We start from the raw sequence: 27,991 nt of genomic DNA on the forward strand, positions 1-27,991 counted from the left end.
CATGGTGGACATGTTTCTGTGGTTTGTCCACATGGCCTTGCATATGGCTTATGTGGAGTGTGTTATGTTATGTGGATGTCCATGACATAACATGCATTAGCAGTACGTGTGAGACAGAGGCCTGTAGGCCATTTGATGGTGATGCGGGCCAGCTGTGGCAGGCCGTTGCATTCTGTCAGTCCTACAGTCCCAGACCGCCATACAGTACAGCCGTTACTGGCGGAGTACATTTCTGCAGATTACACTAGTCCTGCACGGCCGGTTTCCAGCTTCCTGGATCACAAATTCACCTCATTTGCATGGATGTCTCCTGCAAATGGGGTAATTTGCATACAGGGCAGAGTCTGTGCAGGACTAGTGCATGAGCGCTCGTGCACGTCCCTGCAGGTTATTCCTGGATCACATGGCAGACATATTGCCTGCTGGAGCTCCTGCACTAGTCCTGCACGCCGTGCAGGGCTTGCAGAATCCGGGGGCTTGCAGCTCAGCTCAAGCTGCCTGACAGTTTGGAACATGTGGAATGTGACCTGAAGCTTTGGAAGCTGGCCTGTTATATCCTTGACAGGAAAAAAAACATATAACTAAGGCTACTAGAGCAGTGTTCAACACAATGAACATTTTATACGTGCAATGAACTATCTTAGCTTTCTACCCTGTAAACAGCTATAACTTCCTACAAGAAAAGGTTGATAGCTACATAAAAAAACTATAGTGCACAGATAGTGTAATGTTTACAGTATGAAGTTAAAGGAAACAGAAAAAAACAATACTAAATTTAAGAATGAAATACATTTAAAACATTTATACTGTTGTATAAATGTTAAATTACAAAAGCTACGCAGCTTGTATTAAAGAAACTTGAATAAACATGAACACAGCAAAACAATATGGGCTGAAAATGCTGTACAGTCTACATCCAATGGGGGGGGGGGGGGGGGGGGTGACAGTAGCTGTGTCATTTGTGCAGCTGTTTTTCAGTAATGCCACAAGTGCCACTTCCTTTGTTTTTCTGGCACTCTGTAACCCCAAAGTTAGAACAAACAAGGAAGAGGTGGGAGTACTTGCCTGTTGCAAAATTACACATTTTTAAACCTCAAATCTAAGTTTCTATTTCTAATTTTCAAAATATCAGCTGTTGCCAGAATATTCCATTTTGAACAGCTTTGCTAGAGTTATCTTGGGAATTTCTACATGCTGGATATAAAGCTTTTTGAACTCTGACACATTCAAGATGGTTTCCTTACATACTTCTATGGACCGTCCTCACATGTCTTAGAGAGTTTTAGCATTCGGTCTTTAAAGTAGATTCACCAGAAGAAAAAATGGTTAAGTACTTTTGTACCATCAAAAGTTTCACTATAATAGAGAAAATGAAAGTAGTGGCACAAAGCAGCAACTTCATTTCAGCCTTACCTTCTCCTTTTCACTGGCTTCACGCGACACTAAAGACCCCTGTTAAAACACAAAAACATATTTTTACTTTGAAGTATATAACAAATTAAGGAAAAAAAAAACAGATGCATTTTATTTTAAGTTAATTTAACAGAAATGACAGAGGCACTGGTTCAAATAATCTTCCAACACTAGTTGGAAAAGCAGTAACAATTTTTCCTTTTCAGTTTGCGAAAAGTTTGCAGACACCATCCTTCTTAAAAACTTGTCATCTGAAATGAAATCCAGTAAAGTACAGTGGTGCAAGATCTTATAATAATAATAATAATAATAATAAATGTTTGAATAAATCACTGTTGCAGTATTTTTGACTTATCCTGCCAAGAACACTATACTTCCAGCCTGTGAATAAAAGCTGACGCACCCTTCACTTGTGCTATATGTCTGAACTACAGGAGTTAAGCAGTTGAGACTACACATCGGTATTTAAGAGAATGAACAGGCTTCAAAATCCTCAGAGCTTTCTTGGTCCTGAGAAGACAACTCAGGCAAATACCAATACAGGATAGCCATAGTCATGGATAGGAAGAAAGAGCACGAGAAAGACCAAGAAAAAATCCACCTTGGCCAAAGAATAAAGGAGGAAACAAGAGGAAGAGTGGGGACATGTACTGGAAGAGTGATATTTTAGGACATCAATTTTATGATAACATCATACACAACTGTACTATGCTCTTCGGTAGATCACTATTACAGTACTCCTGACTTAAGGGACAATTCCTCCAGCTCTTAGTAAGAAAGACTGGAGGTTGAAGGAACATAGCTGGAACCCAACAAACCTTGGGGAATGGGGTTCTGTCAAAGCCTGCTCTAGCTATGGAAAAGACATCTATTTTCTTTTGTAATGTTATGTGAAAATGTGAACCGAATTCCATGTATCAGCTTCTAGAATGGATTGACAGTCAAGGCCCCTGAAGTAAAATCCAGGAGGTGGAGCTCTGGTAGAATAGCTTTTCATGTATCCATGGAGTGCTTTACCTCGGAAAGGGAAACAGAGAGAGATGAAATGTGATAGCCACCTTGAAATGGTCTGTTTTTGAGACATGAAATCTTTATTTTTTCCTTCAGAAAATATGACTGTCATCTCTCAATTTTTTAAATCTTTTCTAAATATTTATTCCTTCGCTAAAGACAAGTTGGATCCGATTTTCAAATTTTTTGTCATCTTGTTCATCCAACAAATGAAGAATTTTCTCCTTTATTTTGCGGAATAAAGAATGCAGGAAGACCGAGTCACAGAAAGCTCGGTTACAACCTTTGACATAAAAGCTCAGTTGCAACCTTTGACATAATGTAAGGGTAAGTTCTGAAGCTAACTCAATCTTTATGAAAGATTGATAAAATTAAGAAAATCCAGAAATCTTTTATCGGATGTTACAGCCACAAACAGTACTTTAAGTGTCAAACATTTTAAACATGTAGAAGAAGCTAGCATAGAATGGGGAGAATACGTTTTTCAAAAACATAATTCAGGTCCCAAGGAAGAAGTACAGATTTCCTAAGAGGCCTTACTCAAAAGGAAGCCTTTACAAAATTGAGACTTCATAATGTGAAGAAAACGGGGGATTAACAGGCAGACAGAAAAGAATGGCAAAAGCACCTTAACAGAGGTATGCTGGACAACTGGGTAAATTTTGGCGACTGCCCTTGGATAGGCAAAAAGAAGGGAGAACTAATGCTATCTTGTCCTGAATGCAGTCACCAGCATCATATCTGAATTGTCCTTCTGAATCTTCAGAACCAATGGGATTAGTGGAAAGGGAGGCAAGACATACAGGGATTTCCCTTTCCATGGAAAATAAAAGGAGACAGTTTTCCAAGCTTTTTGGCAAGGAGCTGTAGTGCTAAACAGTCTAAGGTGTTTCAGAATTACAAGGTCCCAGCCTATCATGTTAAGTGTACATGGAGGGATGGGACCAAAATTCATCACCCCCTTGGTTTGCTGTAATTAAATCAAAATGTGCTTTAAAAAAGTATTAGTTTAAGGGTGTGCACACTTGTGTAACCAAGTTTACTGTACTTTTTTATATATATTTTTTTCCTAACACATTTGTTTGTTTTTCAATTAAACTGTACAGGTTATAGGTCACATTAAAGGTGGGAAAAGTTTTGAAATGGTTTACTGCGGTCTCATTTTTTAAGTCACAAAAACCTGACATTTTAACAGGGGTGTGTATACTTTTTATATCCACTGTGTGTATATATATATATATATATATATATATATATATATATATATATATATATATACACACACACACACACACACATCAAATGGCAAACAGTCAACTCTACTAATGTCCGACTACAAAGTAATCGAAAAACATAGGAATAACTGATCAAAAAAATGAAACTGGTTTCATTCTGTGATTGGTCAGAAAAGTCAATCAGTAACTCCCGGCAATTTATTTGATTTTTTTTTTTTTTTTTTTTTTAAATACTTCATTGGCGGGGTTAGTCCCAACTAGGCCAGTGGTCTTTCTTCCTGGAGAGACCTGAAGTTCTTTTCATACAAAAAAGTGTTATAAAAAGGTTCTTCTAAAGTAAGGTATAGAGATGTGGTTAGGTGCATAGGTGTGATTAGGATTTGACCCCCTGCTCCACTTCACTAATGTGTGTTAATCCAAATCCTGCCCTTAACATCAACCTTACACTTGACTTTAGAAAAAAACATTTTGGTAACACTACCACTACAAGACACTCACATACACAACATACGTTTCAGCACAAATTTGTAGCACTACAGCTACCCCCCTTAACTAGCCATCTAACTCTAACCTGCAGGCACTCACACACTCCCAACCCATAATGCCAAAGCATTCTGCATATCCAAAGGTTTTCTCACTTGCATTCCAAATTCACACTTGCCTTACCCAAACAAATTTGATCACACTTATTTCAACATCTCCTGCAGTCAGCATGCAAGTTTGACTACTTTTGTAAGCTCTTTCTGCACATGATAAAGTGAATATTAGACAAATTGATAGAATGTATATATATTTACCTTTCTATACAAGGAAAATTCCATCCAGGCAAAGCCTCTTTTCAGAACAGGCCCTGCATTAACAATAAAAATATACTACACCAGTCAGTATTTTGCTTAACAGGTGATCATCATGTTAAATATACTACACGGTATTAGCCTGAAGCCCTGACATCTACAAAACATAGTACACAAAAAGTACAGCTGTGTACACTTAACATAAATGTAGATGTTAGAGTGTAGTCACTGTTGCAGTCATCACATTTGGGTTATCCATGCCAGGGTAGCCCTTGGCCGGCCTGAATACCCGAGACTTGATATTTCTGCATCGGTTGCTGTCGCTTGAGGACTGACGTCAGGTCGTTAGTAATATAAAGTAAGGCAGCCAACGCCATTACATCAGTTTTTCTTACCCTAACCTGTCAGGAGCCCCCAAGTAGGAGGCCAGGCTCTGGTGGAAGAACCCCACCAGTGGAAAATAAATACCAATATGTCCCTTGTAAAGAAAGAACAATAAGAAAGAATGGTAATACACGGAGAAAGAGAAGAAAGGGGGACGGCGGGTGGGTAACCTGGACTGCAACAGTGAATACACTCGAACATCTACATTTATGCTAAGTGTACACAACTGTACTATGTTCTTCGTGTTTCACTGTTGCAGTCATCACATTTGGGTTGATTCCCAAAGCTGAGGAAATGGGTGGAGGCAGTCAAGGAAACTAGGGGCTGGCTAGGATGCCCTGCAAGACTGCAAAGGCAAACCCTGCCCTGGAATTGGAAAAGAGAGGACGGTAGTAATGCTTGGTAAAAGTGTGAACATATATCCAAGGTGGCCGTCTCCAGGATGCCCCTGGTGGGGACTCCTCTGAAGAAAGCTGCAGAGGTGGAGGCTGCTCTGGTGGAGTGTGTCCTGACCCCCTTGGGGGGAGGCTTCCCATGCTGTTTGTAGCAGAATGGATGCAGTGTGCTATGCATTTCGAAATTGTCTGGAGATGTCTTTGCCTTTTGCCCCTGTAGCAAAGCTAACCAGCAATTGATCACACTTTCTGAAGGATTTAGTCCTGTCTAGACAGAATCTGAGCTGTCTGCACATCTAGAGAGTGAAGAATTCTTTCCTCCTTGTTCTGGGGATTAGGAAAAAATGTGGGCAAATGAATGAATTGGTTGAGAGCCACACTGGACACCACCTTGGGCATGAAGGATGGGTTAGTTCTGAGGGATATCCTGTCAGCATGGAAGATGATGAAGGGTTCCCACAGCCATGAGTGCTTGCAGCTCAGACACTCTTCTGGCTGAAGTGATAGCCAGAAGGAATGCTGTCTTCTAGAAGATAAATTTTAGTTCTGCAGAAGAAGCTGGTTCGAAAGAGGGCAGGGTGAACTTTTCCAATACAAAGTTAAGGTCCCAAGCTGCTGTTGGTGCCCTGGGTGGTCTCAAGTTGCTAGCCCCTCTTAGTAACTCTTTGATCAAAAGGTGTGAGAAACGGGGCTGCTCGGTGTGAAAATGTGCAGAAATAGCAGAGGCATGAATTTTTATAGAGGAGAAAGAGACCACTGTGTAGTAGGTCAGCTAAGTAATCCAGGATGAGAGAGGGATGTGCAGCATGGGCTCCCTTAGCCTGGATCCAGGTGCAGAACTTTTTCCATTTACTAGCATAAGACTTTCTGGTGATAGGGCATCTGGCCTCACAGATAACACCCAGAACCTGTTTAATGAGGTTGGCAGATTGGTTCAGGGTTAAGGGAATAAGCCAAGCTGCCAAATTGAGTCTGCAATTGGGGATGCATGAATTTCCCTTCCCTCTGGGTCAGATTTGGAATCTGAAGAAGATGCCAGGGAGGCAGGGGTGACAGGCTGCGCAGCAAGGAGTACCAGTGTTGGCGGGGCAAGTCTGGAGCTATAAGAATGGTCCTTGGTGTTTCCTCCCTTATTTTGAGCAGTACCCTGGGGATGAGAGGTGTGGGGAGGAAAGGCATAGAGCGACAGACTGACCCAGGGGAAGGACAAGGCATCCACTTTCCAAGCCAGGCAGTGATGCTCACTGGTGCAGAATTTGCTGAGCTGACAGTTGGTGTGGGAGGCAAATAGATCAACCTTCAGGGTTCCCCAATTCTGAGTTATTAGGGTGAAGGTACTTCTGTTGAGTTGCCACTCGTGTGGGTCCAGAAGATTTCTGCTTAATTGGTCTGCCAGAGTTTTGAGAGAGCCTGGTAGGAATTCTGCTAACAAGATGCATTTGCATGGCAGAGACTGTGTGCCACAGGGTCACAGCCAGCCAGCATAGAGAGTAGGAAAGAGTCCCTTCCTGCTTGCTGATTTACCACATTACAGTGGTGTTGTCTGTTCTGATCAGGAGAACCCCTGGAGAGAGAAGGGGCTTGAAATCAATCAGGGCATGCTGCACAGCCATCATCTCTTTTTGACTGATATGCAGAGGGATTTGCTGTGGGCTTCATTGGCCTTGTATGCACCTGCCATCCAGGTGTGCACCCCAAGCATAGTCTGATGCATCTGTGGTGAGTGTCTGGGTGAGGGGGGGGCAGTCCCTTGTTGAGGGAGCATGTTGTTGCCCATCAAAGAAAATATTTTCTGAGGCAAGGAATTATAGGTAGAAGAGTTTCCAGGTCTTGGGAATATTGACACCAAAGGCTCTTTAGGTACCATTAAAATTTGCTCATATGCAGTCTGGCATAATGAATGAGTAGTATGCAAGATGCCATGAACCCCAGGGCTTCCAGGATCTTCCTTGCAGTTAGCTGGGGCCTCGTGGCTAGTTGAGAGAAGTAGGTTGTCAGGAAAAATTTTCTCTGGTGTAAGGTATGCCATCTGGGATGCTGTGTCCGACTTGCGCCCAGGAAGATTATCCTTTGGGTAGGCACCTGCTTGGATTTCTTTAAGCTGATTGCGTACCCTAGAGTGGTTAAGGAGGGTCTTTACAAAGGCCAAGTGCTTGAGCAGCTTTTCCTGGCTGTCTGCCTGAATAAGGCAGTCGTCTTGAGTATGGGTAAATCAGAATATTTCTTTGTCTGCAAAAGGCAATGGCCAAAGCCAGACATTTTGTGAAAACTCTGGGAGCAGTAGATAAGCCAAAGGGAAGCACAGAGAACTGAAAGTGTTGAGATCCTGCCCTGAAGCGGAGATATTTCCTGCATGATTCCCTTATAGGAATGTGGAGGTAGGCCTCTTTTAGATCTAGGGTGGCTAGCCAAGGGTCCTTGGAGAGCATGTGTAGCGGCTGCTGGAGGGTGAGCATTCTGAATTTTGGGATCACCAGGAAGGTATTTAGAATGGATAGATCGAGGATGGGGCACCAGGTGCCCTCTTTTCTGGGTACCGGAAATAGTCTGGAGTAGAAACATTGGCCTATCTGTTCTGCAGGAACGTGCTCTACTACCCTCAGAGAGTAGGGAAAGGATTTGCTTTTGATCCTCTGCCCACTGACTTGGTGGTAGATCCGGGAACCCTTTTGGGGTCGGAAGGGTGTAGAAGTAAAATTTGTATCCCCAAGACACAATGTTCAGAACCCAATGGTCCTTGGTAATGGTGGCCCAGGTGCTTAAGGAGAGTTTTCCTCCTATGGGTAAGTGAAGGTGGGCAGAGGGATGGGGTGGAGGAGGCGAGTCATTCTGACTTCTTACCATAAGGGGGTGTCTTAGAACTCCCTGGTTCTGAACTGGAGGTAGTCCACTGCTTAGATCTCTGCATTCCCTGTGGCTGCTGTTGGGGGGGGGGGGGTCTGTTTCCACAGGGCCTAGGCTGGGGCTGGTTTACTAGGAGCAGGAAAGGACCAGTGTTTGGAGGGACAATGCTTGCTGAACCTAGGGGTCTGGACCTACAAGAAATCCTTAACTGCATAGATTTTGCAGATTCTTCCATCTTTTTTAAAGACCTCTTCGGCCTTAGTGCCAAGTAAGTTATCTTTGTGCAAGGGGGCAATCCAACAATTTAGATTTGACATGGTCTGGTAAGGGCTGTTCCTTAAGCCATGCAAGCCTTCTAATGACAGATCCAGTGACTGCTGCCCTGCAAGAAGCTTCTAGGGCATCAAAACCACAGCCCAAGGTGTGTTTAGTTACTTGACTTGCAGAATGCATTAACTGTTGTAAATCTTTCGATTCTGCCCAAGCAGGAACGAAATACCTTTTTTGTTTAAGGAGTTCCAAAGTATGTTGCTGAAATTTCACCATATGGAACTGACAGTTTAGTGCCCCGATAGCAAGAGTAACTGAGGTGTATACTTTACCCCATCTGTCCAATGCTCGGGAATCCCTGTCTGAGTGGGTGGGATTCTTAGAGGTTGCTTTAATCCCTTTTGGCCCTTGAGAAATGACCTCAGGGTTAGCTGTAGGATTTTTAAAAAAATATCTGCGTTATTCACGGACTCTGTAGTATCTGTCTGGTTTTCTGGGAGCTGTAGGACGGGCGTCAGGAGTCGAGCTGGATTAGAGGAAAACATCCTCCACAACATCCAGAACTGGGGGGATGGCCAAGGGGTCTGTGTTGTGGAAGATCTAGGAATTCCCAGAATCTCTTTTTAGACTGAGGGTAGTCCTGACTCTCCCATTGGAAATGCTCCCTCAAAGTACGTAAGGTTTCCCCAAAGGAAAAATCCTCTGGGGGAGGGGCAGAGGGAATGGAATGGAATCCTCTGCATCAGAATTATTATAAGTAGAGAGGGGCTGCATGTTTTCATATTCAGATGAATCAGATTCATCTAACCCTTGTTCAGACAAAACTACAGGGGACAGATCTCTTTTCCTTTTGGAGGGGGTAGCTTGGTTTGCCCTGATCAGCATGATTAGGTCCTTCTGCCATTTTAAGCATTTGAGATTGAGGCAAGGTAGCAGGCACCTGAGAGTAGGTCGTCGGTTTCTTGGGAGTGGTTCATACCCTGGTCCCAAGAAACTATCTTTTTTTGAAAGAATGGTAGTCATGAAAGAAGACGTCGGTTTGTGTCGAGATTTGGTAATTGGAAGGACTCCCTCGTAGGCTGGTGCCTACTCAGCGGCTCCAGACCCATCCAAGGTAGAGACAACCGCAGAATCCTTAGTCGAAGAGCTTTGCGGCATACTGGACTCCAAAAGGCTCTCGGTAGTGGCCTGCGAATCAACAGAAGTGGGCATCAAGGGCTGCGAAAGTGCCTCACTGAATACCGGAGAACTGACAACTAGCTTAATAGAAGCATCATCGGTAGGTTTGGACCTATGCAGTCTGTCTTTATCTTTACATTTTTTTGGAAGACCTGCTGACGCATGACTTACCCAAAGCCATATCGGAATTAGTGGACTGTAAGCAAAAATATCTGGCTACAATAAAGGCCCGACGACGGATAGTTCTGGCACTGAACAAAGCACAGAAGCGACAACGGGGGAGGTCATGGTCTTGGCCTAAGCAAGTGACACAATAAGAGTGGAAGTCTCGGTGTGGTATTTGCTTTCCACAGATGAAACAATTATTAACTTTTTCTGACATCGGTTAGTCCACGAAAAAAGGATCTCCAATGGGGTACTTAGCTTTAGAAGACTTCAACTTCAATTTGGTAGATGAAAACTCAGGTAGCAGCCAACCGGCACTCGTGCGAACTGCTTCTGCTTCGGGCTCCACGGCAAGGACTGATGTAATGGTGTCAGCTGCCTTACTTTATACTACTGATGATCTGACGTCAGTCCTCAAGCAACAGCAACCAACGCAGAAATACTAAGTCTCTGGTATTCGGGTCGGCCGAGGGCTACCAAATGTGATGACTGCAACAGTGAAACACAAAGAACATCTAACACACATCAATAGAGTATTATGCATTATTTTACCGTGCATGCACATCCTGCTACTTCTGTCAAGCAACCTGAAATAAAACGGGCAAAAATTGCACGCTCACTCCCTAGCACTTCATCAGCTTATGTCCTCTTGTGAAGATAAAATCTTTAACCAACAATTTCACTCAAATGCGGACTAAAAGAACTTGGAACTAATCACAACATGTAAAAAAACACTAAGTTTTATTAATAAATTTAAGCACTTTAGTCAGTACATATCAAAGACTATTAGAAATTAAACGTACAATTCAAACAGTTAAATATCCCTCCAGATACATCACATGACTTAAAACAGCCAATAGCAATTTAAGTACCACTAATTGTAAGAATTGGACAAGCAATACAACTCTTCAAGAATATAAAAAATATAGCCAAAATACAAAAAAAAAATCAATCCTTAAAATGTGCACTATAAATTGTACAACATAAGAACAAAGTCCCAAAACGCTAGCAATGGAGACATTGTCTTTCAGACCAAGATAATTATAAGTGTTTAATCTGATCTGCCACCTTAATTCTTTAAGATCAATTATGTCATTCCATCACTCCCCTGCCAAATTCTTTTTAACCATATCAACCCCCATAAAGCCAAAACTGTGTCGAGGATGTTTTTAATATCAAGAATATGCTCATAAATACGCTAAGTTTTCTCTGGGTTTTACCCATGTAAAAACACTTGCAATGATGACAAAGCTAAATGAAGGATACCCATGGTGTTACAATTACAATGGAACTTAGTTCTAACCAAGAAACTATTGACATTCATTTAATTTTCAACCAGTACACGTTTACACTGATTATAAAAAACACATCTAAAGGTTCCATTTTTCTTAGGGTAAATTAAATGAACATCATTACCAGGCTCTAAGATTTGTTTAAAGGATCAACCCTTTCTGAACACTATGTTAGGTACATTACCTAAGGTTTCCACATAACCCTCCAAAACAGGCAAAAAGATTTCAATGCTTTCTCAAAATCTCAAACATGGGTATGATCTACAGTGTAAGCAGTAACAAATGAAAGAGAAAAATCTTATTCCCATCACCTCTGTTAAACAACCCAAATTGTCATCATCATCCATTCTAACTAAAGGCTTACACTGGCCACTTAACCTTTTACGTGTAACCTCAAAGTGTTTTGTACCATACACTGTGGGTAACCCCGGGACTCAAACACATCAGCTAGGTCCTGAGCCTCAACAGGGGTGTCATCTTCGGTAACCATTCTAGTTAACAGCACAATTTGTCCTTTAATGACACCCTTCTTCTGGTGAGCAGCATGACAACCATCATAACTGTAAAGGGCTATTGGAGTAGGTAGGTTTTCTATATTGCTGACAAACCTTTTACTGAAAGGGTCTTCTGAAATATGCACATTCAAGAAAGTGATCAGTGTAACTGAATGCAGAAGTAAACCTTAAAAAAAGATGTGTGATTCATATAATCCACATATGAATCAGTCTTCCGGATGGTTCCAAGATGGCTGCACACTGAGTAAAGGTTTGTTTCTAGCTCTCCAAGTGTGAAAACAGAAACTCAGCAGAGAAGGCCAGGAGACTTGTGTTTATGGGTGAATTTCAGTAACTAACTAGAAAGTACACTGTCAGGATGCCAGAATAAAGAAAAACAAAGACCTGGAAAGAAAATTCAGCTACAAAAAGTGAGAAACAAACACTGACTAGGGAGAGTTCTGCAGCTGTTCAGCAAAAAGTAATGCAACCTTCAGACATGACTTCCAATAACCTACAGGATTTCATAAGACAACTGCATACAGACGTGATTAAAAATAAACACAATAACAGTAAATCAACACAAACAAAAGGCTGGAACAAACGGAAGAAGCTTTAAACAGATATTCAGATGAGATGATATAGCTGCAAAAATCAGAGGTCAAAATGAAGAAAAGGCTGACTGAATATGAGACTGCTCAGGAAGAGATGTTTCAAAAAATAACAGAAATAAAGGAAAGAGCACAAAGGAAAAACCTGCAAATTTCAGCAATACCAGAGAAGCTGAAGGAACAGACTGGATTAAATTTCACAAATACGGAAATGGACTGGTATTCCACAGCAGGACTTATTAGTTGAACAGGCACATTTCTGTGTATGCTCCAAACCTAGCTATAAGAAAGCAACCCAGACCTTTAATATTAAGAATGCAATCCTACCAGCAGAAAGAGTTGATTTTGCCAAAACTGTGGCAGAAGGACAAAATACTAAAAGTAGGAGAGAGCAGTTTATGGAGAATGATTACTCATTGTACACCAGGCAAAAGAGAAGTAAATTCATTCCTCTATTCAGAGGATGTCGAGACACAGGTGTGAGATTCAAACTGCTGTATCCAGCTGTCTTCAAGGTATTCTTTCCTGTAGGAACAAAATATTTTTTTGATTAAGTGCATACTGAGGACGAAATACAAAAGTTTGTCCATCAAAAACTGAGCTGTGAAACCGGAGATTCGGCTTCTTGTTCCTCTGGTAATAAACACCACAGAGAGACTGCACTTGTGAAACCTTTTCCAGTATTTAAACTGGAAATGGGGAGAAAGAAGGGAGCACGACAGTTGACTAGAAGAATCAAGAGTACATTGGAAATGAAGCAGAGACAGGATCTGGGTGTTGGAGAACAGTGACAAAATCAGTAACAATGTTGAATTACAATGCAATAATTATATTTCTGAAATATGACAGAACAAGAAAATCTGGAAATATTGGATTTCAAAATTTGTTTGCCGAGTTGGGGACTCAAGTAAATTCCCTAATTCATGTAATTACTTTCGGGAAAATGCTTTGGGGAGGGGAAGCGAGGGGAGAACACTAAGTAAAGAACACATTTTCTTTTCTTAATAGTACTATATCTGTGTTGCATGGTTTTCTTTGCATGCTATTTTTGGGTGTAATGGGGATTGTAAACAAGTGTTTTTATTTTTCTCCCCTCCTCTTTTTCTTGTGAAGTTTTGAGAAACATAGCCGATGTATTGGCAAAAGGAAAACGGGAGCTTGGTTAAGGGGGTATGAGAGAGTTCAAATTAATGTGTTTTTTCATTCTTGCATGGGGAAATGACTGATTAAGGACCTTTGTTTTAAGACCGAGAACAAACAAAGGAAAAATAATACTGAATACTGTAAGGCTTTTTCTTCTAGCACTTGCTAATACATATATATACCAAGTAGCATTTCTGCAGCTGGTCTTCATGTTTCCATGGAGACAATCTGATAAAGAGAAACTGGAGAAAGTCTGGTGGAAGGGGGTTGGCTGAGGGACAAGAAGAAAGAACACAGAAATTGACTAGGACATAATGTTCCCTGAAAACAATCAGTTTTTTTCCCCAGTTGTGACAGCTTTAAAGATAATACAAAACCAATTAGACTTGACATAAAGTTCTCAGCTTATTTTAATGCAATGGGGAGAGGAATATAAACATGTGCTTTTGTTTTTTCTTGTTCACCATTCTCTTTTTCTTTTTTCAGTTTTGAGAAATGTAGGCACTGCAATGAAAAAAATGACTGGGTAAAAACCCTAGGCGTTATCCAGTAACAAGTTTATTACAAAGCATGTAAATGAAAAATAATATTTAATACTGTAAGGCTTTTTTTTCTGATAAACAAGGTACCCTTAGCAGTTTTGTGTCTGGTTTGCATGTCACTAAAGGAAAATTTAATAGAGAAATGGCTTGGGGAAAGTGTTTACTGAAAGCATTTGAGTGTTTTCTCAACTGGGAGAGTTATCAAGATATACAAAAGTAAATAGCACTTTCTAATAGCACAGGCTGTACCATGCGTCTTAGCATGACTAACCTTTCTTTTTGGTTAAATTTAGCCTCTCTGTGTAGCTATCAACTTAGAACCTATGTTCTTATTAGGAAGCAAAAACTTCAATATCTGAAGAATGTATACAGTTGTGAATGTTACTGTTAAGTTCATTGGTTTTAGGAGTTTCTTTTTTTCGGGGGGGGGGGTTGGTTACGTTTGAGGGTTTTCAAAAAAATTAAAAGTAATTTAAGATGTGGCACAGACGCAAATGGAAATGACATGAAACAACTGTGTAAAATACCAACCTGCTGAAAAGTATATACATGTAACATAAAAGTTGGAACTAGACACTTAGCAAAAAAACATTTACATAAGAAAATGATGCTTTCTGTAATGTTTTTCAATCTGAATGGTCTTACAAATAAATATAAAAAAAGAAAGTAGTGAACTAAATTAAAAAAATGTAGAGTACAAACAGCTATGACACCTGGAAAGAACTGAACATGTGAATTTGATAAAGAAAGGTTTTCAGAATGGTTATTCTGCATTAATTATATCTGGGGCAAAGGAAAAGAGGAGTACTTCTATTAATTGCAAGAGGAGCTCCAATAGTGACAGAAGAGGAAAAAATAATAATAATGGAAGATGCATAGTAATAAGGGGCTACTGGCTAGGGGGGAGGAGGATTACACTGTCATGCATTTACATCTCCCATAAAACTGCTATAATGGAGCTTAAGAAATTCTTGAAGAAATAATCAGTTTTCAGCACGGAATATTACTTACAAGTAGAGACTAGAATTTCATTTGCAACAGTGAAGATGCGTCTGGGGGGGCCTAGAAGGGAAAAAATACAACAAGAGAGGGTAGAATTTTGAAAAAATGTATGAAAATGTTTGGCATGGAAAATGTGAATTCAGTGCAAGGAGTTCAGAGTGAATTTACGTATTACTCACCGCATATACTACTCAGACAAGCTCCTCGTGGTCCTCCAGAGTGGTCCTAACTACAGAGAACTCAGAAAAGCGGCTACTTTCTTGATTTAAGTATCTTTGCTGTTTTTTTTTACTTTAAATACCTTCTCTAGTTTACCCTAAACAAGCTTGAACTGTTTTTTTTTAGCTGTTTGCTGCATTATTTAATATCTGCACTTAAAGTTACATTTTAGTCGAAATTGGTCAAAAGTTTGCTTAATTTAACTGTTGAGGCTGCCCACTAAAGTGTGCTAGCCTGTGTAACTGATTTATTACTGTTTCTGCATTTTCTGTGTGTTTTCCATTTAAAACCAAAAAAAACCCCAAAAAATTATCCTTTTTTTCCCACCACTCCTCAACTAGTTTATACCAGTTTACAGGCTTTGCTGTATTCTGGGCTATGGTGTAGTTCCTGTGTTGTCCATTACCTTACTTGGATAGAAGGAAGTTTCTTTGCTCACCAGTGGGAGTGGGAGCCTTGAGCAGCCTACCTGTCCCTGTAGGAAGTGACCTCGGCACAAGAGCTGTAGTAATTGGTTGTTTTGGACCATTTCTAGCTCTTTTGAAGTTCCCCGTTTAAAATCCGCGTTTGCGCTTTTGCTGACAGCATAGCCGGTTAAACTTCTTCTGGCTCCGCCAAGTTTGCTCTTCAAATTTTCCCTTAAGGAAGCTCTACTCTTAGTATAATCAGACTACTCGCTATATTATAAGCCTAACACTTGTTCTAAAAACTTCTCTACTAAGTAAGCACACTCATACTAAATAAGCACTACATCCACCTACCACCCCCTGTGAATATCCACTTCCCTTAAAGGCACAGCACTCCATTATACTGTTCTAGCATGTCGAATGGTAGATTACTGGCGTCCTCTCCAGTTCAACTGGTTAATCTGGGTATCTTGAGACAATTCTACAATTGTCTCATGTACACAGACAACCCTCTCCTCCTCCCAACAAACACAAATACATGTGAGAGATGCAACTATATAACCAAACTGGAGGCTGAACTCTCTCAACTCAGGGCTGGCATGACCAGACAGGAGGAGATGGTAACCACACACAACAAACCCAGTCCCACATAGACCTACCACAACTGCAAACCAAACACATAAAAACACAAAGACATACTCGGAGGCTCTAATAAAAAACTTACCAAAACAACAGAGGCTCCCAAAGCAGACATCCAAAAATCCACCACCTCAAAACAAAACACATGCAACACATACTTCAATAAATCAGTGTGTCAATCAATCACAGCCCTTAAGGCCAAACACCATGCCTGATACACTAATAATAGGTGACTCTATAGTCTGACAAACTGATGTCCCGCTTACCAGGCTGAACAAGGAGAGGGTGACTGTGAACTGCCTATCGGGAGCTAGGATCTGCCACAACACACGCACTCAGGTCACTCCAAAGCAAGTACAAATATGACTGTCATTGTCCATGCTGGCGTGAATGACCTGAGACGTACCTCCCTGGACTACATGAAAAGAGACAGAGGAGCTCTCTGATTATGTAGCCCAGGCTGGTATGACCCTGAGCAGCATCTTGCCCTCACCAAGAATGATGCCACAATACAAAGACAAGATGATCAGCTTTAATAATAGACTCAAGTACTGGTGTCATTCTAAGGGGATCCAATGTTTGTCTGCTTGGGATGACATGATGGGCAAGCCACGCTGCTTTGCAAGGGACAGTTTGCACCTGTCACCACTGAGCTTCCGGATATTGGCTAAGGCTCTTGCCACCCCCATAGTGCCCTTTTTAGGCAAGGCTCAAAAGACAAACCCACCTCCTTAGAAAACAAAAATGGAAAAAAACTAAAGGTAATGCTGCTCAACGCCAGAAGTCTAAATCTCAAGATTGCAGGCACTCGATGCACTCCTCAGTATGGAGAACATAGACGTCTGTGCAGTAACTGAAACCTGGTTCAAGGCTCCTGAGAGCACCCCAGCGCTACCAGGCTATACCTCGTATCATGCTTTTTGGCCCCAAAACCCGGGCTGAACCACAAAGGGAGGGGGAGTGTCCATATTCATCAAGGACACCCACACCTCCAGGTTAGTAGCAACACATGAAGCATCGGAGACCATACAGGTGTGCAACTAACCATAGGCAAAACTGCTATACAACTGGTAGCATGTTACAGACCACCCTCCCAATCTCAGGAACCCCACTCAGCCTTCCTGAAGACATTGGAGGATATGAATGTATCACAAAATACCATCATACTTGGAGACTTCAACTACCCTAACATAGATTGGGTACATTATTCTAGCCCTAACACCCTAGCCCAAAGTTCCTGGAATTCATAAATTCAAATGCACTGGAACAACTAGTCACCTCTCCCACTAGGGGAGATAATATACTAGACCTGATCATCACAAACATGGGGATAAAATGCTCCACACCCGATGTATACCCCTCACTAGTGAGATCTGACCACAAACTAATCGCCCTGGATATACATATCCCACCTCCACCCCCAGCACAAAAGACCACAGTGAAAAACTTCTCAAAAGCAGACTTCACTCTTCTTAAGACTGAGATGGTATCCTTTAAGCCCACTGGGCCAGTGGATACCACATCCCACAATGCTGAATCCTTCACAAATGCTTTCTATGGACATCTCCAAGAATGCATGGATCATGCAATCCCAAATAAATCCAAAACCCTCTCCACCAAAGGCAAGCGTCCTGTCTGGTGGACCTCAGCCATTAACAAATTGTATAACAAAAGAAGGAAGCTACTGCACGACAGAGCAAAATCCCATAAAGGGAAGACATCTCTGATCAACACTAGCAGAAAACTACGTTCTCTCATAAAAACATCCAAGGCCAACTTTGAGAGAAAAATCGCTAAGGACACCAAAGATAACCACAAAGCCTTCTTCAGCTATGTTAGAAACCTGGGCGGAGACCCTCAGATATGCTCAGTTAGTTCACAACAACAAAAAATACACTGAACCCACAGATATTGCCAACATTCTGGCGGACAGGTTCAGTGCAAATTTCTCCCCTCCCTCACCCCCAAAAGAAGAAATACTTATCCCAGCTGAATGTAATCTCCCAGTCATCTCAGATGTCCAGGTAAGAGCAGCCCTCAGCAAAGCTAAAAACACAGCATCAATGGACCTGACGGTATCCCGGGTTGCGTGCTACGTGAACTCCAAGAGGAGCTAAACCCGCACATAAAAATGCTATTTAACCTTAGCCTTACTACAGGATATGTACCTGAACACTGGCGTACAGCAACAGTGGTCCCACTCCACAAAGGGGGTACCTCTACAGATCCTGGGAACGACCGCCCCATAAGCTTAACCAGCCTGGTCTGCAAAGCTATGGAAAGAATCATTATGGAACTCAGAGACATTGGGGACCTGCAGACACTTGATCCCACCCAGTTCGGCTTTGTAAAGGGCAGATCCTGCCTTTTGAACCTGGTTGACTTTTTCGAAACAGTCACTAGAGCCATTGATGAGGGCAAAGCAATCCATACAGCCTACCTGGACTTGGCTAATGCCTTCGACAATACCCCACTCGGGCATCATAGATAAGCTCAACAGCTTAAATGTAAACCCTTATGTCACTAGATGGGTTGCAAACTGGCTAAAGGACAGAACCCATAAAGTTAAAATCGCTGGAGCAATGTCAGACTCAAAGCCAGTCACAAGTGGTGTCCCACAGGGATCTGTCCTGGGACCCCTCTTGTTCGGCATTTATTTCTCAGATGTTAAAGCAAACATGGGAGGGTTGTGGCTGACAAAGTTCGCAGATGAATGCAAACTAAGCGCCATAGTCGATACACCAGCGGACACATGCATCCTACAAAAAGGCCTCACAGAAACAGACAACTGGTGCCGGAGTCATGGCCTTAAACTAAATGTCAAAAAATGTATAGTCATTCCCCTTTGGGAAAAACAAAGTACCCACAAATTATCACAGACATCAACCCACTGAGTATGAAAAAGTAATCAGAGACCTAGGGACCCAAGTCGACAGCGACCTCTCATTTGACACCCACATTGCCAAAGTGGTTAGAAAGATATTCTACCTTGCACACCTTATCATGAAGGGATTCACATCCAGATCCAAGGATGTCATTGTACCCCTATACTCCTCCCTCATCAGACCCATGATTGAGTACAATGCCCCATTTGGTATGTACCTCACCCGGCATTTGCAACAGCTGGAGAGACCACAAATGTACCTCACCAAGAGGATCAAGGGTCTCCAACATATGTCTTATTCTGCCAGACTAAAGAAACTCCAGCTCTATTCAGTAGCATACCGCCTGCTCAGAGGTGATCTGTGCCTGACGTACAAGGCCATGTCCAATCAGGAACTGATGGACATGCTCCACCTCAAAAAATCCAAATCCATCAGAACCATGAGAGCTAAAGACTTAAACCTCAGCACAAGTATGAATAGGACATGCTGGAGGGATAGATTCATAACCCAGAGGCTTCCCATTCTCTGGAACAGAATCCCAGTTCATGTTAGGCAGAGCCCCTCACCAACTCTCTTCAAGAGAAATCTTGATGAGTGGATGGGAGATCGTAAGTTTACCCCAGGGGTCACATCTGTGTCACTACTAGACAGGGGCACAGTAAACTAATTTCTATTATATAAGGGGACCTTCACTGTGTCACTACTAGACAGAGGCACAGTATTCTAAATCTATTCTGTACATTTTTGTACCATTTCATGAGGTGGCGAAAGCCACATCACTATGGCTAGGCTTAAAATGCCCCAGGGCAGATTGCCTAGTATTAAACTATGAAACTAAGAGATATAAAGTCCATCTAGCCTAGCCCAGTTTTTGTATCTCACAGGAACGTGTGCATTTCATTGAAGGTCTTGAAACGCACCCAATAACTATTTCAGATTATGCACCAATAATAACAAATAAAAACGCAAGGTAATGAAATACAAATGAGACAATGTCACTTTCCCATCGGTTGAAGAGAGAGGAATCTGAGGAATGGGTTGTGGAATTAATTCAGAAGCTACTACAGAAGATAGAATTATCTTCTGAAAACATAGCCAAGGAGTGGGATAAAATTCAAGTGGAGTTTAAAACTAGGTTGGAAATAAAAGAAAGGCAGATATGGTTAAACAGCAACAAGAATTATTTACAGGGATTGACAAATGTTAAAGTATTGCAACATAGGGGGAATCTCTCAGAACAAGAAAAACAACTGCAGAATGATAAACAGAAAATAAGGGAGTACATCAATAATATGCACGAGTTTAGAAATATTGCTGTTAGGCAACTTTTTTTGATAATTTCGGAGTACAAAAACTTTTAGCACAACAACTCGGGCAACAGGAAGTGGAAAGGGCAGTCACCAAGCTTAGGGACAAGGAAAACAACAACAGACCCTGTAGAAATATTAGAAATGTTTCGGAAATTTTATGAACATTTGTATAAAGCAGAGAAATATGGAAATCAAGAAACTGTACAAATGGAAATGTTTATGGAAGAATTAAATATGCCAAAGTTAGAGGTAGATAAGGCTCAATTATTAACAGTTGGGATAGGAAGGGATGAGATAAAAATGGCTATGTATAACCAATCTACAGGAAAGTCCCCAGGAGTAGATTGTATTCCTGTGAAAATTTGGAAGTTAGGAGGGAAAAATCTGACAAAGATCTGGAAGGTTTTGTTTAACAGTATTTTAAAATGAAGAGAAGTACTAGCATCCTGGAAGAAGGTGGTGGTAATGGTAATACCTAAAAAGGTTAAAGATCCAGCTTTATATAGATCCATTTTAATACTAAACCACAATTATAAAGTGTTTATGTCTATAATGGCTAAAAGAATGGCAAAAGGGATACTAAAATTGAAGGACACAGATCAGTGTGGTTTTGTGGAGGGGAGGCAAACATTTGACAATTTTAACAGAACATGGAAAAAGTACCACTTTTACTGGTGGGTCTTGATGCAGAGAAAGCATTTGACAGAGTAGGCTGGGACTCCATGAGCAGGGCAATGGAAGCTTTTGCTTTCCCTGATACAATAAGACTGATTAGGAGAATATATGAGGGATCTGAGGCACAAATTAAAGTGGGTGGGGTCTTCTCCGATAATTTCTGCTTGAGTAGAGAAACCAGGCAGAGTTATCCACTTTCTTCTTTGTTTACATTATATTTAGAAAGATTGGCAAAGAAAATAAGGGACACAAATTCAAGGATATAATTGGTATAGTGATTAGGAAAAGCTGGCTTGGTTTGCAGATGATATTATTTTACAATTGACAAAACCAGAAAGGGACATTACAGTGTTGTGGAACATTTTAAGACAGTTTGAAATCTTCTCAGGATACAAAATTAATGAAACAAAGGCAATAGCAATAAATTATGTACCCACACACAAATTGGTCCAACAAAATCCAAATTTATGGGGACATGATAAAATTACGTATTTAGGAGTATGATTAGAAATGGCTCTCTGGTGGCAGCTAAGAATATGTGGGAAGAGACTAAAATTGAGAAACTGGAAGTTTTGTTATATGGATATGGATACCAAGATACAAGCCATTAAAATGTTTTTAGTCTCCAAGTCTTATACATACGTCAGGCATACTTTTATCAGCCAGAGGAAAGTTGTGGATAGCAATTAAAGAGAGTTGAAAGATTTTATCTGGGAAGGGAAAACAGCAAGGGTCAAGTGGGATAAGCTGAGTCTACCAATAGAACAAGGCAGATTAGGATTTCCTTATTTGAGGGGGTATTTTAGAGCAACACAGTTAAGGCTCTTATACATAGCACAAGCAGAAAGTGGAAAGGAATGATGCTGACACAGGGAGAAAGTTCAAGAAATAAGGAGAGACTGGAATTTTGGATGCAGACTCTTATGGAGAACAACCAAAATCATAGAGTATTATATTCATAAAATAGCAGGAAGTATTCTATGAATCAAACCAGGACGAGAATGGTGAAAAGAAAATTTGCTGATAGGGATGCCTGTAGTCAGGGATATAGATAATAGGCAAGAAGGGGCTGGAATGTATTGGAGAAAACTGGCAAAGGAAAGAAGGTATTGGGAGCAAATAAGTAGAAAGGGAAAGGTAAAAGAATGGGAAGAGGCCAAGAATTTACTTGGACTGCAGGTTAGAGATTGCCTTCCCTATCAAGGATTGATAGAGTATAGTCAAATAGAAAGAAACAGGGGGCTCCTAAATGAAAGACCAGCACTGGTAGAGTTTTTTTTAAGTAGAATCTAGAACAGAAGCTGCTGTTAAAGAAGAATTATTAGTAAGGCATATAAAATATTGCATGATAACTATAATAATCAGTCAGATGAGCATAGAAAGAATTCGGAAGCGAGGCTGGATTTAGCAGTTCACGAAGAGACAATGGAGGATATATGTATAACATCCAAATATGCAACAAAGTCTAGAAGATTTAGGATCTTTGTCTGAAGTGTTTACATAGGTATTTTTATACCTCAAGTAGACTCCAAAGAATTTTTCCAAAGATGGACATCAAATGTTGGAGGTGTGACTGTCAAGAAAGAGGTAGCTGGGAACATATTTTTGGGGAGTGTAATGAGCTGGCAAACTTTAGGGATTCCATGCAGACCGCTCTTTCGGAAATGCTGGGTGAGCAGACTGGACTGACTGGGGAGATGATTTTTTCTGAGTTACGCTACAGAATCGGAAGTGCCTAGACAAAGTAAAGCCTTGCTGAGTCTAATTATGGTCGCTGCCAAAAAAGCAATTACTAGAAAATGGAAATCGAAGTCTAGACCAACTTTACTAGAAGTAGTAAATATAGTAACAGAGATAAAACAACTGGAAATGAGATGTTTAGAAAAGGGAAGGAGCAAACTAAATGGGAATTGTGGGAATATATGCAAAGCAGAGAGCAAAGAGGCGCAAGAGGCAAGATTTGAAAGAGCCATATAATGTTTAAGTGACAATGACTGGATGGTTTACAAGTGATGTATAACGTTTGCAACTAAATTTGTTTCAATGGTGTCTGTGATGTAAGCTGTTTGCAACTAAAGTAGTATCATTTTGTATGTTTTTTATTTATATAAATGTAAGATTGCCTTTGTCACGTGTGAAAATTTAATAAAGATGTTTGGGAAAAAAAACAGTGCAAGAAACCCTATGTGTAGAAGATGTATCTAGTTAATCACTGTATATATAAAATAATAAAAAAATATACAATTTGAAATACTGTACAGAATTACTAAGTATTCGAAAGTAATCCAAGCAAGGTAGGAAGTCCGTTTCCAGTCGAAAATCCTTTAAGTCCTTTAAGTAAGGAAAAAAACAAAACTAAAAAAAACATCGTCCAGAAAATGGATATACATTTCCAAGGGTGGTGAATCAAACGTATTCAGAACACATTTCTTTTCCCATTGTAACAATGATGTTAGCAAAAATGGGGGCACACGCTACCCAATAAGCCACACCCTTCTTTTGTAGGAAGTAATGTCCTCCTAAAAAAACTGTTTTTTTAACACAGCTTCCATCAAGATACCCAAAACACTAATCTCATTGTTTGAAAAATTTGTAGACTCTACCAAAAATTCATGAAGACAACTCAAACCCAACATCATGTGGTACAACATTAAAAAGGTTTACCACATCAACTGCACCAAAACCTAAGTCTTCAGAAAAAGAACACCTTACTAAGCTTAAAAAGAAAATCTTAAGAGTCCTTGCAGATGTGGCCAAACCATCCAAAACATTTTTTTAATTTTAAATCAATTAATTTAGCAAGAGGATGGATTTTAGATTTAAAAGCATTAAAAATAAGCCTCATGGGGGTTCTGTTATATCCTTATATATTTTTGGAAAACACAAGATTGAGGGCACAACTGGATATTTGACATGCAGAAAATTCCAATGGTCATAATTAATTTGCTCCTAGTCCAACATGTCCTTTAAAATCAAATCAATCTTGGCATAAGAAATGTGTATACAGTTTAATGAAGTTTCATCATAAAAATCAGAGTCAAATAAAAATTCAAACATTCTGTTCAAATAGTTGGTGTTACTCATGATAACTACCCCCCCCCCCCCCTTGTCCGGCTTCATGATCCTGAAATATCTTTCTATTCCTTCAAGAGATCAAGCTCAGTATCAGAAAGATTACCCAAAATTTTGCCAGAACTGGCTTCCAAAAAACTCTGAATACAAACTCGCATAGTTTCTCAAAAAACAATAAAGGGCATAGTGTGTGTGTGTGTGTGGGGGGGGGGTTCCATGTATCAGTACTCGCAAGACTAGTCAATATTTTTATGATTAAATAGCAATCTTAAATTCAACTTCCTCAAAAAAATTTAAATCAATAATTAAGTCATCAATTCTAGTTTTCATAAAAGGAACAAAGGTGAAACATTTACAAAGAAGTTCAGCAAATTCACCATCATAAAAGCCTTCAATATAACTATAAATCTTAAAATCACCTTTTTTATTCATTATGATACTTGGACCAGGGTTGTCTTCAACAAAGACGTTAAACTCCTCATTGAAAAAACACAAACTCGATTCCTCGTCCTGTGGTAACTCACATTCCTTCTGCTCCATCGCTGCCGAAATCTGTTTGCCAGTCTGAAGTGATTTTGCTGCATCTGTTGGTTGTTTAAATGGTTCCTTAACCTCTCTGAATACCTTGGGAGGTTCCAGTCTAAAGGGGAGGAAGCCTCGCCAGCTATATCAACATTATACTATAACTTCATTGGTTGGTAACCATTCATCTGGCTGTACATCAACCAACCCACTCGGTTTCGGGTCAGAAATACCCTTGCAGTAATCAGATTTATTCCATTCAAACTTCCTTTCCTAGCATTTACAGCCTGAACTGTTTTATCAGTCTTGGCAAACATATTATAATACCTGTTCTTATAGTTGTCAGATAATAAATCTTTCAAAAGGACATCTTCCAAATACTTAGCTTCCTCCACTAATACATCCATTGCTTTTTGATTATGTTTCACAAGCACCTCAAGTAATTCACACCCCTGCCAATCAAATAAATCAAGAAGTTCATAATGCAGGGGGGAATTGATAACCAAACCATTAGAGAACTTCCAACGTCCAAGTCCCTTCGGTACCCTCCGAACTTTTATGCTTTCACGGAAATAATTGTTTTCTGCAATTTTCTAATTTTCAATAACTTACTTTCCAATAATTCAATCGACTGTTGCAGTGTACAATGTTCCCATGTTAGAATGGATGATGACAATTTGGGTCGTTTCTTCAACAGAGGTGATGTCCAAAACAGCAGGTATTGATCTCACTGCTTGGGTGGGAAAAATCCCTTCAACCCTAGTTTGTCCCATCTCCCTAGAAATGCTTTATTCCAAAAGTATCAAGATGGGAAACTCCTTGAGTACATTTGGACTGCAAACTACAGACTGCCTTCACGATCAATATAAAATCTTGCATGATAACTAAAGGGAATCTGGGGAGGTTAGAAAGGATTGGTAAGAGAAACTGGATAAGTTAATTCACAAGGAAACAATGGGAGGATAGAGGTATGGCTCTGAAATATCCAACAAAGTTTAGAAGATTTAAAATTTTTGCTTAAAAGTGTTTGCACAGGTTATTTTTATATCCCAAGCAGACACCAAAGAGATTTCCTCGAGTAGACTGCAAATGTTGCAAGTGTGATAGGATAGAAAGAGGTAAATGGGAACATATTTTTCAGTGTTTAATGAGTTGGCATACTTCAGAATTTCCCTTCAGACTACCCTATCAGAAATACTGGGTAAGCAAATTAATGTAACTAAAGAGGTTTTCTTTTTTGAGCTGTGATACAGAATCAGATCTGCCTAGCCATAATAAGGCCTTACTGAGATTAACTCTTGTGGCTACTAAAAAAAAGGAATTACTAGAAAATAGAAGTCAAAGTTTAAACCAACTTTAATTGGAGTACTGAATACAGTAACAGAGATAAAAAAATGGAAATGGGATCTTTATAAAAGGGAAGGAGACAATTACACAATCAAAATGGGAATTGTAGGAACAATACATGCAAAATAATGTTTTGCAGGAGGAATGAGGATTAAGGGAAGGCAGAAATTGAATGAGTTGTGTGATGTTTAATTGGCAATGAATGTAGAGAAAATTATATGTGATGTATAATGTTTGAAACTGAAAATGTGAATATGGGTTGTTTTCATTTATATAAATGTGCAACTGCCCATGTCATAAATAAGCATTCAGTAAAGATGTTCCTTGTTTAAAAAAAAGTGAAACTGCTAAACAATAAATGCAGAGAGCAGATCATGGTGAGGGATTTTGTGGCCGCAGGCCAAACACTTTTTTATTAAAGAAAGCAGCCTTCTCAGACATATCCAGGAGAAAAACAGCAGTACAACAAAGCAGGAAACAACACTGACCAAAAGGATAACTACAGCAAGAAAGTAATAACTTTATCATAGAATAGTAAATTGTATACTATTTTTTTTAAACTTAAGTGTAGAAGAGCTAAAAACTACCCCAACAGAAAATCTGAGTATTTCTTAAAAACATTGAAAAGATATTTAAAAGATGCCCTTAGGGCAGGAAATGTTTTAGGAAAAAAGGTAAAAGTATCATAAAGGAAGAACAGCATAAAAGTCCCATTTTATAAAACTAAATAAGCACTTACCATTAAACTAGCAGTCAGAGCTCTCACATTCCATCTCCTACTGGATCAAGCAGTAAATGAGATTGCACGTATTCTTGGGAACATAGGGAATTATAGGGTAGGGGAAGAGTTGGAGCCCTGGAACCAAGCTTCTGAAAAAGCACCAAGGTCAGAACCGGTTGGATCCAATAACCTAAAAGCTGAATTGGATGAATCCCCGATCTAGAATTAATGACGCTTTAGATAAAGACTATGCAAAGATAAACAAGTTGTCTAAATAAGGAGAAATGTGAATGCTCTTTAGTCTGCAATATGGTACAACTTGAGCAAGGTATTTCGTTAACACCCAGAGAAAGAGTAATGTGACCCAAAAACATAGAATCTCAAAAACTTACTAATGCCTGTGGCTATGAAAATGTGGTAATAAACATCTTTCAAGTTTGGCGTTATCAAGTAACTCATGGGAGGAATGAGAAATAACAGGTTTTGCAAGGTCAACATTTGAAATTTTGCTACTTTCACTTACAGATTTAGAGATGAAAGATCAAGTACTGGTCTCTGAGAGGCTTCTTTCTTTGGGACCAGAAGCACGCTGGAATATAAGCATTTCCCTTTTAATATGCTGGCACTGATTCTATGACTTAGTGGGTGTGCAAAGAGGAATTACTCCTGAATGGTTTTTGTATCCAGTGTCATCTGTAACCCACCTGTACCAGTTTTTGCACCAAGGAGTCTGAAAAAAGAAGTTATGTCGTACCATAACATTCAATCTGTGTTGTTGATCTTCATTCATTCATTACTGATGGGTTAAGGGTTCCGTTCTCGGAACAGAGCCGGCCAAATATCAAGCTCGCATCAGCCAAAAACACTCAAGCCAATGTCCTACCCAGAATGCTCTGCTCTGTTACCTCAGATCGAGTTTGCAAGTTGATAGATAAAAGTAGAGGCTACCTCTGGTCATAACAGACCTACAATAAAGGAGTACATGAGATCAACCAAGAACCTCCGGATGGAGGGTGGGAAGTAATGAATGAACGAAGAACCACAACACAGATGGAAAGTTTTGGTAAGAGACAACTTCTTAATCTGATGTCGTTAATCTTCATTCATTCCTTAAGGATGGGACAGAGTCCCCAGCTACCTGTATCCCTGGGTGGTCCTCATGGAAGGACATTCCTGAGCACCATGGACCCAATAGAAACTCTACCTCTGGAGGCCAAGTCCAATTTGTAATGAAGACTAAAGGTATGAGGTTTGGTCCAAGTTGCAGTTGAGCAAATATCATTGAGGGAAGCCTTAGCATGGAAAGCTGCTGAAGTTGCCATAGACCTTGTAGAATGTGCTTTCACTCTGAGCCAAGGAAACCTTGTTTTTGTTGTAGATAAAGGTAATATAATTTCTCAACCATGAAGCCAATGTAACT

The 27,991-nt window shown here is 40.2% G+C and overlaps 2 protein-coding genes across 2 annotated transcripts in view; both read right to left on the reverse strand.

Moving 5' to 3' along the window:
- LOC122811629 (probable E3 ubiquitin-protein ligase DTX3) overlaps nucleotides 1–27,991 on the reverse strand; it is a 1,276,614-nt gene that overhangs the window by 962,709 nt on the left and 285,914 nt on the right. The gene's annotated exons all lie outside the window — the stretch shown is intronic.
- The window catches only part of PIP4K2C (phosphatidylinositol-5-phosphate 4-kinase type 2 gamma), a 722,271-nt gene that overhangs the window by 520,370 nt on the left and 173,910 nt on the right, over nucleotides 1–27,991 (reverse strand). Inside the window, exon 3 of the mRNA XM_044083605.1 lies at nucleotides 1,414–1,452. Coding sequence (XP_043939540.1) covers nucleotides 1,414–1,452 — 39 coding nt within the window. The remainder of the gene's footprint in view (nucleotides 1–1,413; nucleotides 1,453–27,991) is intronic.

Source organism: Protopterus annectens, chromosome 9.part0 (assembly GCF_019279795.1).
Source record: "Protopterus annectens isolate FY-2018-M chromosome 9.part0, PAN1.0, whole genome shotgun sequence".
In the NCBI taxonomy this organism is placed as follows: Eukaryota; Metazoa; Chordata; order Ceratodontiformes; family Protopteridae; genus Protopterus; species Protopterus annectens.